The sequence below is a fragment of the Vulpes vulpes genome, chromosome 12, assembly GCF_048418805.1.
Source record: "Vulpes vulpes isolate BD-2025 chromosome 12, VulVul3, whole genome shotgun sequence".
Classification (NCBI taxonomy): Eukaryota; Metazoa; Chordata; class Mammalia; order Carnivora; family Canidae; genus Vulpes; species Vulpes vulpes.
Window position 1 is genome coordinate 22,331,201 of NC_132791.1, and position 13,269 is coordinate 22,344,469.

The 13,269-nt window shown below is 51.9% G+C and overlaps 2 protein-coding genes across 11 annotated transcripts in view; one reads left to right on the top strand and one right to left on the bottom strand.

Moving 5' to 3' along the window:
• Positions 1 to 1,882: 1,882 nt before the first annotated feature.
• Positions 1,883 to 4,886, top strand: CIMIP2B (ciliary microtubule inner protein 2B). 5 transcript variants are annotated; one of them, XM_072727987.1, is made up of 7 exons: positions 1,883 to 1,998; positions 2,787 to 2,916; positions 3,308 to 3,531; positions 3,621 to 3,838; positions 4,046 to 4,097; positions 4,172 to 4,369; positions 4,625 to 4,886. In XM_072727987.1, the coding sequence occupies exons 2-7, from the start codon at positions 2,855 to 2,857 to the stop codon at positions 4,711 to 4,713; spliced, it is 843 nt and encodes a 280-aa protein (XP_072584088.1). In that variant the 5' UTR covers positions 1,883 to 1,998; positions 2,787 to 2,854; the 3' UTR covers positions 4,714 to 4,886. The 5 variants fall into 5 exon arrangements, with proteins under 5 accessions (XP_072584088.1, XP_072584089.1, XP_025869096.1 ...); XM_072727988.1 differs by lacking the exon at positions 2,787 to 2,916 and having other exon boundaries at positions 1,909 to 1,998; XM_026013311.2 differs by lacking the exon at positions 1,883 to 1,998 and having other exon boundaries at positions 2,740 to 2,916; positions 3,621 to 3,870; positions 4,046 to 4,096; positions 4,239 to 4,369.
• RUSC2 (RUN and SH3 domain containing 2) overlaps positions 4,821 to 13,269 on the bottom strand; it is a 70,101-nt gene continuing 61,652 nt past the window's right edge. For 4 of the 6 annotated variants that reach the window (XM_026013307.2, XM_026013308.2, XM_026013306.2 and 1 more), the window contains 10 exons: positions 11,103 to 11,732; positions 10,685 to 10,870; positions 10,374 to 10,514; positions 9,358 to 9,434; positions 8,979 to 9,153; positions 8,785 to 8,890; positions 7,063 to 7,109; positions 5,836 to 6,643; positions 5,602 to 5,739; positions 4,821 to 5,520 (listed from right to left, as the gene is read on the bottom strand). In XM_026013307.2, the coding sequence (XP_025869092.1) occupies positions 5,319 to 5,520; positions 5,602 to 5,739; positions 5,836 to 6,643; positions 7,063 to 7,109; positions 8,785 to 8,890; positions 8,979 to 9,153; positions 9,358 to 9,434; positions 10,374 to 10,514; positions 10,685 to 10,870; positions 11,103 to 11,732 (2,510 nt within the window). In that variant the 3' untranslated portion in view covers positions 4,821 to 5,318. The remainder of the gene's footprint in view (positions 5,521 to 5,601; positions 5,740 to 5,835; positions 6,644 to 7,062; positions 7,110 to 8,784; positions 8,891 to 8,978; positions 9,154 to 9,357; positions 9,435 to 10,373; positions 10,515 to 10,684; positions 10,871 to 11,102; positions 11,733 to 13,269) is intronic. The other 2 variants (XM_072727975.1, XM_072727973.1) reach the window with 1 other exon arrangement.

Below are 13,269 nucleotides of genomic sequence, written 5' to 3' on the forward strand. Positions count from 1 at the left end.
CTGTTATCACGTTCAAAGTTCTGTTATCACATCCATAGAAATTCTAGAGGCAGGAAAGGACATCATTCCTTCATGTCCATCTTTCTAATTTGTCATGCTTTTTTTTTTTTTTAAGAATTTATTTATTTATTTATTTTGAATTTTATTCATGAGACACACACACACACACACACACACACACACACACACAGGCAGAGGGAGAAGCAGGCTTCATGCAGGGAGCCTGATGTGGGACTCGATCCCGGGACTCCAGGATCATGCCCTGGGCCAAAGGCAGGCACTAAACTGTGGAGCCACCCAGGGATCCCTTGTCATGGTTTTAAAAAAAAAAAAGATTTATTTATTTATTTGTCGGGGAGAGGGAGAGATAGTCTTAGGCAAACTCTGAGCTGAGCATGGAGCCTGATGCTGGGCTTGATCTCACGACCTTGAGATCATGATCTTTTTTTTTTTTTTTTTTAAAGATTTCATTTATTTTTTCATGAGAGACGCACACACAGAGAGGCAGAGACACAGGCAGAGGGAGAAGCATGCTCCACGCAGGGAAGCCGATGTGGGACTCGATCCTGGGTCTCCAGGATTAGGCCCTGGGCTGAAGGCAGCGCCAAACTGCTGAGCCACCCGGGCTGCCCTGAGATCATGATCTGAGCCAAAATCAAGTCACATGCTTGACCAAGCTGGGCCAAAGGCAGGCGCCAAACCGCTCAGCTACCCAGAGATCCCCTCATGCATCATTTTAAAGAGCATTTTAACTTGCTTACTTTTCTTAGGACCCTGTCTTATCCTGGCAGACCTCCCTTTATTGTCTGGAATGCCATAAGCCCATGCCTCATTAATCACTGGCCAGGGGAACAGGACCACTAGGGTGGGCTCAGACTAATCAATACTCATTCCCAGGGCTGGCTCCAAGCTTCCCTCAAATTCCTGGCTGCTCCATAGAACAACATTAAGGTTCTGTAGGAAGAAGGGAGATGGGGGTAGGAAATAGGCATGCTGTGTGTAACCAGCAGTGTCTGTTACAGAATCCAAAAGTCTAGCTTGTTAACCTTGACACACTGCTGCTTTTCTGTGCTCTCCCTGCAGTTCCCATCTCCATCTAGCATTTATCCCTAAGAGTGAGCCAAGTCTACAACCGTCACTCTAAATAACACATGCCAAGGCCACCCTTGGCAGAACAGTGAGGAACGTGAAATGTATTCCTTGGGGCCCAGTGCTCCTGTGCAATCTGCAGGTCAGTGACACATGCTTGGTCAGCCTGGGTATGTCACACTCAAGTGGGGAGAAGAGCAGAGGCTCTGCCTCCTGGAAAGGAGCTGGCCTTGACTCAGCCTCAGAGTTGAGTTCCAGTCATGCTCCTCCTTCTCTGAGAGCTCTTCTTTCTGGTCCGTACTTCTCTGCCCTTAGAAAAACAACTAGAATTGTTTTTTCTTTTCCTTTTTTTTTTTTTAATTAAGCTCTTGTAGCCAGTGTGGGGCTTTGGGGCTTGAACTCAAGAGTTGCATGGGCTACCAAGTGAGTCAGGCAGGCACCCCCTGAATTATTTTCTTAACAAATTCTAATTTGTCCCCTAGTCTTAAAACCCAGACCGTCTTCCTTTCCTTGAACTCTCACAGTAAGAAAATCCATATCCGCTGAATTTACTAACCATTCACAGATCTCCCATATGTGTTAGAAGCTTAGAGAAAATATTAGACAATAGGGAAGAAAACTTTAGTAGCTGAGTGCCAGGTCCTGAGTAAATTCTTTCCCATACTGACTTTATCCTTAACAGCACCCTGGTAGGTTAGGTTATTTTAATCTTATGTTCAAGTTTAGGGAAGTCACATTCAGAAGGCTTTTTGTTGTTGTTGTTGTTTGTTTAAGATTTTATTCAGGAGAGACACTTAGAGAGGCAGAGACACAGGCAGAGGGAGAAGCTGGCTTCCTGTAAGGAACCTGATGTGGGACTGGATCCTGGATTTGGGATCACGCTCTGAGCCGAAGGCAGACGCTCAACAGGTGAGTCACGCAGGCATTCCGGACATTCAGCGGAAGTTAAGTTGCCTGCTCAGAGAAGGTAAGGTTGGCTCAAGGCCACAAGCTAGTAGGAGCCCATGACGGAGTGACCTCCTGTGCTCTTTCCCCTCCAACCTCCCCTTTCTCACTTCATGGTCTTGACTGTTATAAAAACACATTTGTATATGCTAATTTGAGCCTCAGAACAGTAGTGAGATAAATCCTAGTATCTGCACTTCATAAAAAGTTCAGAGATACTACATGACTTGGCTGAAGTCATGTGGAGCTTAGCTTTTCTGCCTCGCAGAGCATGGCATTATTTGTTGGATGATAATCCAGATGATGGTGAATATTCAATAAATAATGCTTGTCAAATTAAATGATTGGAAATAAACTGAATGTCACTGCTTAAAAGTCTCTAGGTTCCTTTTTCTTCCAGTCACCTCCCTCTGGCTCCCCTCAGAGACCCGCTTTTCCCAGGAAATTTGTCACTTTCAACCAACACAAAGAGCAGCACCCATGTGTCTTCGGGAGGGGGTTTAAGAAGGAAAGGTTGTCCTCCCATCTCCCACCTTAGGACTTCCTTTGCTCCCTGGAACAGGAAGGCCACACTCAGTCTTGTCCCTGCCCCCACATGGTCGACTGCAAGTAGTTCTGGAGCTCATAAACCATTGAGCCCCCCGCCCCCCACTTCTGTTCTGCTGGCATTGGACCTGGCAGTTAGTTCACTAGCGCCTCCTCCCCTCTCTCTTCCCTTGGTACCACCTCCTGCCTCTGGCTCCGCCCCCCAGCCCTGGACACAGTACACACAGCCTACAGCTCCCGCTCCAAGGGTAACAAAGGAACTGCCTGGATTCCCATGGCTGTGGCCAGCACCTCCATACCAGGGCTGAACCCTCAGAATGCTCATTATATCCCAGGGTAAGACTTCTACCCAGAGCACACCCCTGCTTGCTTCTGGGAATAGGGGTATAAGGCCATGAGGGTTGTGCCACCCAGACCTTGGGGGCCAGTACACAAACTGGTATGGTGCACCCTGGGCTGAGATACTTATGGTGTTGGATGGAAAAGGAAGAGCAAGGGGATGGTGGTAGCTGGGCCTGCCATGAAGCTCTGTGTTGTCTTCTCCATGGTAACAGGGTGACAGCAGAGGGGAAGGGTTGAAAACCTAGAGAACTGGGAAATGGCTGCTCCACATATATGCACAGCTGAATCTTGAAAAAAATCAGGCCTTCAGAGGTTTCTGTTCCTATCTCTGGGGGTGATGGAGTAGGGGGAGTCTAGAGGTGAGTGGGTGAGTCCTGTGCCACAGGTACACTGGACACTGCCCCCTACTTCGGTTCAGCATGGGCCAGACCTATGGGCAAATGACCGGTCAGCTACTTCGAGGATTTCCTGGCCTAGCCTGGCCCCCTGCCCATCGCACACTTCTGCCTCCCATCCGGCCACCAGCGTCTCCTGAGGTTCCCAGGGGAAGGCTGCCTGTCAGGCGCCGGCATGAAAGGCTCAGCTCCGGCATGATCCCTGGATACACAGGTATGTACGGACAGTCTGAACAGGTGTTCCCAGCCCAGAATGTGCACCCCAAACACTGATCGGAATCTTCCTGGCCCCCTCCCACCTAGGTTTTGTACCCCAGGCACAGTTCATCTTTGCCAAGAACTGCAGCCAGGTCTGGGCTGAGGCTCTAAATGATTTCACACGGTGGTCTGGGGGACAAGGGAGTGCAGAGCCGCCAAGGGAGGCCAACGGTACAAAAGATGTGGAGAAAGACCAAGAGCCAAAGCTGGAGCCAGAGCAAGAGGCAGAGAAGGAGCCAGAGCTGGGGCAAGAGACAGAACAAGTGAGACCAAGAAGGCTGGAGGGAGTGCAGGGGTGGGGGTGAAGTGGGGAGCCAACCTCTGTGTGGCCAGGCCTAGGGTGGCCATGGGGCATGGCTGGGGGTAAAGGGGATGTGGGCTTGACTGCCAGCTCTACCATCCAGGGAGCTTCTGTTAGAGCAGGGGCTGGATCTGATAGCCTTATTTTTTCTCTGCCGACTTCTCACAAGGCTTCCCCCTATTCCATGGATGACAAAGATCCTCGCAAGTTCTTCATGCCAGGTGAGAAATAGGTGATGATCAAAGGCAGGGGGAGGCCCCCAGGAGGTCCTGACTCAGTGTTCCCATCCCCCCAGGCTTCACTGGTTATGTGCCCCGTGCCCGCTTCCTCTTCGGCTCCAGCTTTCCTGTGCTCACCAACCGGGCATTGCAGGAATTTGGACAGATGTACTCAGGGGACAGACCCCAGAAGGATCCCAGACATCTCCCTCCACTTTCTAGGACCTACCCTCAGGACCTGGGCCTTTTACCTAATTATGGGGGCTATGTGCCAGGTATGGATAGCCCCAGAGGGGACTGGAATATTTTTGTGTGTGGAATGGGTGGAAGTGGTTTTAGGGGCTGGAACTAATAGGTATTGGGGGGGGGGGCGGTGGCTTGGATCATGTAGTTCAGCTTTCTCACTGGGCAGAGAAAGAGCTCACACTGCAAAGTTGGGACCAGATTTCAGAGGGCTTAGGCACTAGCTGAGAAAAAAAAAATGGTTCTCCACACCACTGGCTACAAGTGACAGACTCTTGTTCATACAGGATATAAGTTCCAGTTCGGGCGCACATATGGGCATCTCACCCATGATGCACTAGGTCTCACCACCCTCCAGAAGCAGCTCCTGGTGTAGGTACCTGGACTCCAAAGTCTCTCTTCTCTTTCTTCCTATCCCAGACATCCTTTTGTAAAGAAGAGAGCTGGGCCCGAGGGTGGAGGGGGAGGCACAAAGAGAAATGGTTTGGAGGCCGAGCACCTTTTTTATTAATAGGTGTAATAAATAAATAAATAAATACATAAACAGAAGCCTGGGCTCCTCCTCCCTCTTCTGACCACCAGGCACTGGCCACAGCCTATTTACATTTGGGGGCTTAGGGAGCTGGCCCCAATACTGTCACCTTTCCTCCTCATCACCTGGCCTAGGGAACCCTGCAAATGGGTCTCTGGTCACCTCCCTCCATAGGGAAGTGCTTATCCATATCTATGGAGGGGCTGGCCCAGATGGGCCAGGGAAATCCTGGCAGCCCAGTGCTGCATCCCTTCCCTCCTTTCCTGGGTGGAGGTCTGGATGAGGTCACTGGGACAGTTAATGGGGAGTAATTAACACTGAGCACAGGGATGTATGGCCCCCAGCTCTCAGTCTACTCTCTGTGGCCAAGCCAGAGGGCTTGGGAAGGGCTCTCAGGCTCCAAGTCAGGGGTTATGAGGGTCCCTGAGGCCACCAGCATGCACAGGGCCTCAGTTTTGGCTGCTTCCAGGGGTTGGACTTGGAGTTGGGGTCAAGGTCACATAGGCCAGAGGCACCAGGCCGGTGTCAGGGCCACGGCTGCAGCGCAGCCAGTCTCCTCCAGCTGGCCCCAGCACTCGTAGGATATCTCCCTTGTGGAAGCTCAGCTGTCCAGGGCCTGTGGCAAGATGATGGCACAGGGCCTTCACCTCACTGGGGAAACAACAAATGGAGGTCAGAGAAACCCCACCCAAAGCCAAACCCAGCCCCCCAGTCCTGTCTTCCTGGGCTTACCACGGAGGCTTGGACGGCAAGACTGGAGAGTGTGGGTCCTGCAGGCTCTCCTTGGGCTCCGGCTCTCGGCGGGCACCCACTGTCTGTGCCACTAGTTGGAACATGGACTTGTCCAGGCTCAGCCAGTCGGAGGGGAGCCTAGAGGAGAGCAGCCAGGGCTCTATCTATCCGTGCCCTGGCTTAATCAGATAGGCTCCCCAAATCCCTCCATCTACACCACGGGCTGCCTCTCACCTGTTTGTGGGCCGGGTCTCCCGCTGAGCCTTTCGGGAGCCAAAGAGGTGTCCCCACTTGATGCCCCCAGGGGAAGGCTCTGAGGCTCCTTCCTCATTTTCTGCTGGGGGGGCAGTGGACCCCTCCCTCTCCCGGCTGCGCCTCAGCTCAGCCAGCACAGAATCAGGGGGGCTTCCCATCCAGAAGGGCCAGCCCCTGTCCCGGCTGAGGGTCTCCTCCGGGGCAGGGCAGGCCTCTGCCCCCTCGACGACTCCCTCTCGCGGGGGTGGTCCCCCGCCTCCGGCCCCTTTCTTTTTCTCAATGCTGCTACTGGTGCCCCCACGGGGGAATCTAGAGCCCTCAGTGGAGCCGTCGATGTAGACCTGGGAGCTCTGCATGAGCTGGTACCACCAGCCGGCCTGCCCGCCTCGGGCCCACCTGCCGCGCCCTGAGCCCCCTGCAGCCTCTGCCACCTCTTCTGTCTCGTCTTCCTCCTCGTCCTCTCCACCTTCAGGGGCGCCCACCCCCTTCACCCGCTCCCCGTGGACCACCCTGTCCACGTCTCCGGGCCCCTCCTGGCCCCTGGCCCGGGCCAGCTGCAGTGTCGAGTGTGCAGACAGCAGCAGGTCCTGGGACACCCGCAGCAGCTCCTTGTGCTGCCGCTGCTGCTGCCCACTTTGCAGGAGCCGGTGCTGGAACAGCAAGTCGAGGCTGAAGGGCAGCAGGGCCAGGGGCTGTAGCAGCAGCAGCAGCTCCTCGAAGAGGCCGGGGCACACGGTGTGCGCTGCACTCAGGAAGCCCCACGGTTGGTAGTGGGTCTGGATGATATCTAGGGGAGCAGGAGAGAGGGCCTGAGCCCCACAGAGAAGCAGACCCTGGCCTGGAACGGGCCCCCCAGAGGCCACCCTGGCAGAGCTGCTGGACACTCAGGTGTGCTCCACTGCAACGGAGGCTGCCTCGTGACCTCTGCAACCCTAAGTGGTGGCCCTAAGTTCAGGGGAGAGGTGTGGGGGGTGGTTCTGGCCACCCTGGCTTCCAGATTGCCTGAGTAGCCTGCTGACTCCAAAACTCTAACATAAGTAGAAGCTGGGGGAAGACTGGGGTGGAAGCCCATACTCTGAAGACAAAAGCTTGGGTGGTTGCCCTCCCCAGCTCTACCATCTCTACAGAGCTGTGCCTCCCTCTTCTAAGCCCCTGAAGTCTGGCCTATATTGAATTTGCAAGACAGAGCAGTGTTCCGGGCCTTACCTTCGTGGTTATAGAGGTGATTAAACCAGAACTCCAGGGACCGGATGCTGTAGGAAACAGGTAGAGAGAGCTGAATCTTGTGTGGAAACAGCCAGATGATAAGGTACAAAGGAGAAAGCGGCTCAGACACAGGGCTGAGACATAGGTGAACATTTTCTTTCAATGGCAGGGATGCTACCTGGTTCTTTTTTTTTTTTTTTTTAGTTATTTTTTTTAAGAAAATGAGTGAGAAAAATCAGAGAGGGTGGCTAAACATGAGAGACTCCTAACTCTGGGAAACGAAGAAGGGGTAGTGGAAAGGGAGGTGGGCGGGGGGATGGGGTGACTGGGTGACGGGCACTGAGTGGGGGACTTGGTGGGATGAGCACTGGGTGTTACACTATATGTTGGCAAATCGAACTCCAATAAAAAAAATACAAAAAAACAAAACAAAAAAAAAGATTTTATTTATTCATGAGAGAGAGAGAGAGAGGGGTAGAGACAGAGGCAGAGGGAGAAACAGGCTCCCTGCAGGGAGCCCGACATGGGACTCGATCCCAGGACCCCAGGATCATGCCCTGAGCCAAAGGCAGATGCTCAACCACTGAGCCACCCAGATGCTCTTTAAAAACAACAACAACAACAAAAAAAAACATTTATCTACTTATCTGACACAAAACACTGTCTTCATTAAAAATGTTTATATTTTGGGATCCCTGGGTGGTGCAGCGGTCTAGCGCCTGCCTTTGGCCCAGGGCGCGATCCTGGAGACCTGGGATCGAGTCCCGCATCGGGCTCCCTATATGGAGCCTGCTTCTCCCTCTGCCTCTCTCTCTCTCTCTCTGTGTGACTATCATGAATAAATAAATAAAATTTAAAAAAATGTTTGTAATTTTAAAAAGATTTGATGTATTTATTTGAGAGAGGAAGAGAGAGAGCACAAGCAAGTGGAGATGCAGAGGGAGAAGCAGGCTTCCCGCTGAACAGAGAGCCTGAGGGGGGTACCCTGAGATCATGACCTGAGCCAAAGGCAGATGCTTAACTGACTGAGCCACCCAGGTGCCCCTACTGGTTCATTTCATGTAAAATAGTTCTGGAAAGTCAGTGGGGGGTGGCCCAGGTGGCTCAGTGTAGCGCTGCCTTCAGCCCAGGGCCGGATCCTGGAGACCCAGGATTGAGCCCCACGTCGGCCTTCCTGCATGGAGTCTGCTTCCCGGCCCTCCCCACCCCAGTGTGTCTCTCATGAATAGATAAATAATTTTTTTTTTAAAAAAGAAAGTCAGTGGGGATGTTGTGGGGAGGGGTGGTGAACATGTGTTTCACAAGCCAATGACTTCCCTCTAGAATGGAGCTGGTTTGCATAGGACCCAAGAAGTCAGGGCAGCTACTGAGTGAGAGTGTAGAGAGTTCCGAAGGGAACGACCCAGGCCCAGACTTGAGAACAAAGGATACTATGATATGGATTTCAAGATAGACTTATGGTGGGCAAGATTTGGAAGTCATGCTGGAATTGACTGGTTCAAGGTTTACAATATCCAGAGAACCAGATTAATTTCCAAATAAACCAGAATACAGATTTATAAAAGCAAAAGACCATGTTGTTGATCAGTGCCAGAGGGTTGTGGGTGTAGTGGGAAACCAGGGATGAGAGAGGCTGTAGCTGGATGGGGAGAAAGTGAGCCTGGGCCCTGGCCGCAGATCCTGCAGGTCTGCTTTGCCACTCTTGCTGTCCCACACACTCACTTGAGTAGGCCGAGAATGAAGGCGTTGAAACGCATGGTGTGACTGGTGAGCTCTGGGAATTGGCTGACCTTGTTGTAGAGGCCATGCAGGACCTTGGTGGACGGGCCTGAGGAAGCCAGAGTACACAGTCACATGCCCCGTCTCCTGGATCCAAATCTCAGCCTAGGGTCCTCCTCTTGCCCCCCAGCATTTACCTAGCTGTGTGGAAGCCTCAACCACACTCCACGGCATGTTCTTACGTTGCCCAATGATGACATCTAGCACAAAGGCCTTGAGCCCATCCTCCAGCACAGCCTGGACTGCGGGGCACAGGTACTTCAGAACCAGGTGGCCCACGTTGGGGCTCACAGAACTGTTCCCCAGCTTTGCCTGTGGAGGCAGTAGAGAAGAACAGGGAATCATCCGAGGCCTGGCCTTGGACCTGACTTTCTTAGACCTCAGCATGCTTTTCTTGTGATTCCCTTCCCGATGTACCCAATTCTGGGTTCTAGGTGCAAGAGAGCAGAAGGTGGTAGCACAGAATGGGTGAGGATCAGCAAGGTAGACCTCAGCTCTCCACAGGTTCTTGCCTACCTTCACTCCAGGATCCCGGCTTGTGCCAAAATGGGCCACGATGAGGTCCACAGCAGTGTTAACCGCCTTCACTAGCCCTGCAAGTAAGGATTCCATGATTCGTTCCTAAGTGAGTCCCTGGGCAACTCAACTGAAACTGAGCCGTTGGTGGAAGTGGAGGGGGTGGAACGTTCACTATCTCTCTCTGTCCCTGTACATGGGTCCCCATCTTACCGAGGACTAGACCCTGGCCCCTTCCTGGTTTTGCCCAGTTCTCAAGCCTTGTAATGTTTTCCCCACCAGTGGACCCATCTCAGTGACTGCTTCTTCAAGACCCTCTCACTCTAGTCCTGGATCAAGCTAACTACCCATCTTCTCTGCTCTGAGAAACCAGGCTAGTGGCTGCCAGAGAAAGTCCAGGGCCACTCAGAGCAGTGATGGACAAGTGCATTTCTCGGATATGTGACTTGCGGTACCCTCTGCTATACTCTCACATTGCCAAATCTTCACCCCTTGTCTCAAGCCCTGGGTTCTATTTCCCCCAGAGAACAGAGGCCATTGGTCATCAATTCAACTTCCTTGTCCACCTGAAAGACATAACTACATTCTGCTCAATTCTTTCCCCATCATCTCACTGAAACAGCTCTTTCCCAGTCCAGTGGTCCCTTACTTGCTCAATATCTTAGTAGATGTTACCATCATGCTTGCCCAAGCTGTTAGGCCTCTAGTACTTGGAGCATTAGAGCACACAGCCATTTATTTGTGACATGGCAGTCTCCTCACTCAACTTAGCTCCCTGAGGTAAGAGACTGATGCCTGATTCTTAAGGATTTGATAAATGATCCTCACGCACTCATGCACGCTTGTCATACATAATGCACGGACTTCTATCTCTTGCCCCAATTCCTGTGTTAATTCCTTCCTAGCACTTGGGGTTCTAAGATAGGGAAATATTCTGGAGGGCTAGATAGCAGGGCAATAAGCATAAATAGGTACTGACAACAGAATTCCTGGCCTGAGCTGGGCTTAACATTCACCTTTTTTCTGAAGCAGGTCAATGGAAATGGCCTCTGAGTTGCCATCTGGGGACAGACAAAACTCAGCTGGAGGCTTCTCAGTCAAGGAGAAGGGGTCTTGGAAGTCAGGGCAAGTCAGTGGTAATGGCTTCACTATTTGACCTGGAAAGAAGAGAAAAATCAATCTCAAGCAACTCTCCTTCTAAGAGTTGAAGTTCAGTTCTGTGCCTCATACCCTCTGAGACATGTTCCTTTGGGACTGACCCCTTCTCTAGCCCTGCCCAGCTGTAGTAGAGCCTGCCCTGGGTACACTGGGGACCGGGCCCACACACCATTCAGCCGATAGTTCAGATGGCCAGCAGCACTGAAGGAGCCAGGGAACTCAAAGATGGGGTTCCTTCGGGCCAGCCGAGCTTCCTGTGGCCGTCGGTCTAGGCTCCCTGACAATCCAGGTGGCCCTAACGGGTTCTTTCTCCTGTATTCTCGCCACTTGAGTGCTTGAGGGGATAAGTGGTTGGCTGAAAGCAAGAGATTAGCAGAAGAGAAGGGCAAGAATTAGCAGGAGACAGCATTTCGTATCCACCCCGTGGGCCCATGTAATATACGAGGGCTGGGAGTATGTGGATATTATCCATAGATGCTGGGGAAGGATATGCAAACATGTTAACCCTTGACCCCAGGCTGGAGTATAAGACACCAATCAAGGGGGTGGAGGCTGGAAATGCCTATGGTGGAGGGTAAAGCTCATACCGTTATTGGGCCTGGAGGCCATGCTGCCTTCACCACCTCCCCGGGCTAGACTTTCTGCTCGACTGAGGCTCGATCTCCAGGAGCCCAGAGGAGGCAAGCTTCCTGTTCCATGGAGACGGTACTCAGCCAAGGTCAGTATCTTCTGATCCTCCTTCTGTGGCTGCTGGGAGGTGGCAGGCCGGGCAACAGGAGGACAGGAGTGGCTCCATGGGGGTGGGCTTTCTGTGGCTGTGGCCTGCTCTGGAGGAGGGGAGCACGAGGTGGAAGCAGAAGAGTCGGTGCTGGGCCCAAAGGGGCCAGCACTGCGGATGGGGGAGTAGCTACCCAGGGGTGACGGCCGTGAGGTTTCTGGCTCAGGCCCAGCTTTCCTGGCACCTCTGTTGGTGGGTGCCTGTGATTCCCCAGAGGAAGCTAGGGTTGGGGCTTGAGTAGTGGAGGCAGCCAGTGAGGCAGGCTGCTGTGCACGGCTGCAACCAGAGAGGCTGTAGAGCTGGGAAAGGCTGTGGAGGGCCCGGGCCTTGGCCAACTGCTTGGGGAAGTGGTGCTGGAACACAAAGGGCTGGATGGGCAGCGTGGTTGGCCTCTGTTCCTTGCTGTAGCGAAGGACTGGTCGGCTCTCCGCACCACCCCCTGTGGCAACAGTGATGGAGGAGAAATCAGACAGACAGACCCTGAGACCCCCACGAGAGGAAGCAAAGCAGCAGGCAGACGATGCTCACTGGGGAGAGGGGAAGAGATGGGCAGGACCTGGGTTGTAGGAATAGATTGGGTTAAGGGAGATCCAAGTTTGGGAATATGACAGTGCTCCTCCCATCTAAAACTTTTTCTATTGTTTTCATGATGCTGAGCTCTCTTGTACTCTTAACTATTCACCCCTTCTTCATTTTCTTGACTTCAAGGGTGGGTCTGTCTTAAGGCTCCCTTCGCCCTTTATACTTTCTCCCCTGCATTCAAGTTCAGACATTCATATGGATGACTCCTGAACCTGCAGTGTTAGCCCCAACCTTCCACCTGATCTATGGATCATTCTGCTTGAGGATTAGGCTTTCACTTAAATTTTGCTATTTTAAGGGTGCCTGGGTGGCTCAGTATGTTAAGCATCTGATTTTTGATTTTGGCTCAGTTCATGATCTCATGGGTAGAGAAATCGAGCCCCATGTTAGGCTCTGTGCTCAGCAGGGAGTCTGCTGGAGATTCTCTCTCTCCTTCTCCCCCTGCATGTGCTCTCTCTTTCTCTCAAATAAATAAAATCTAATAAAGAAAAAAAAAAAGATTCTTGCTCTCCCTCTGCCCCTCCCTGCCAATTTGCTATTTATTATTTTTAAAATATTTTATTTATTTATTCATAGAGAGAGAGAAAGGCAGAGTCACAGGCAGAGGGAGAAGCAAGGAGCCTGGCATGGGACTCGATCCCGGGTCTCCAGGATCACACCCCGGGCTGCAGGAGGCGCTAAACTGCTATGCCACGGGGGCTGCCCTTGTTATTTATTTTAAAGCAGTTCATTTATCACCTTTCCTGTGATAACTTCCATTTCGGTCAATGACAGAACTACCATATCCTTTGTTTCTAAGGTCTAAAGAGTTGGAGTTAGAGCCACAGGTTTTCAGAGTAAGATACCGTTTACTTTAAGCTTTTGCTCATCATCGCCTGTCTCCACTAAAGCCAATTCATTTCATTCTTAATCAAATCTAACTGTAATCTTTATTTGCATCTGGAATCAGCATCCCATCACCCCTATCCATCCCGTTCCCATTCTTTCATGATCCTGGCATTGGAGCCTTAGGGCTGACATTTGTTCCCTCTACACAGAGCTGTGGTCCTCAGGATTGGTCCTCTCCTGTTATTTCGGCCAGTCTTCAGGTCAGCGTCTCTCAAGACATGGGGCTTAGAACTAAACACAAAACTCCAAGATACTGCGCAGCTGGGTTGCCTGCAGGTAGGAGTTGGGTTTCTAACAAAACACTGCGCACACTGAAAACATCTGAATGACACAAGGTGGCGCTATAAGCATCTACGGAGCCAGAATCTCTGGGCGTGGCTCGCTACCACAACTCTGGCTCAACACATCAGTGAGACAGGAATTAATATCCTTACCTGACAGATAAGGTATTGGAAATTTAGAGAGATAATGTCGTTTGCCCAAGGGCACACAGGTAGATGGTGGCA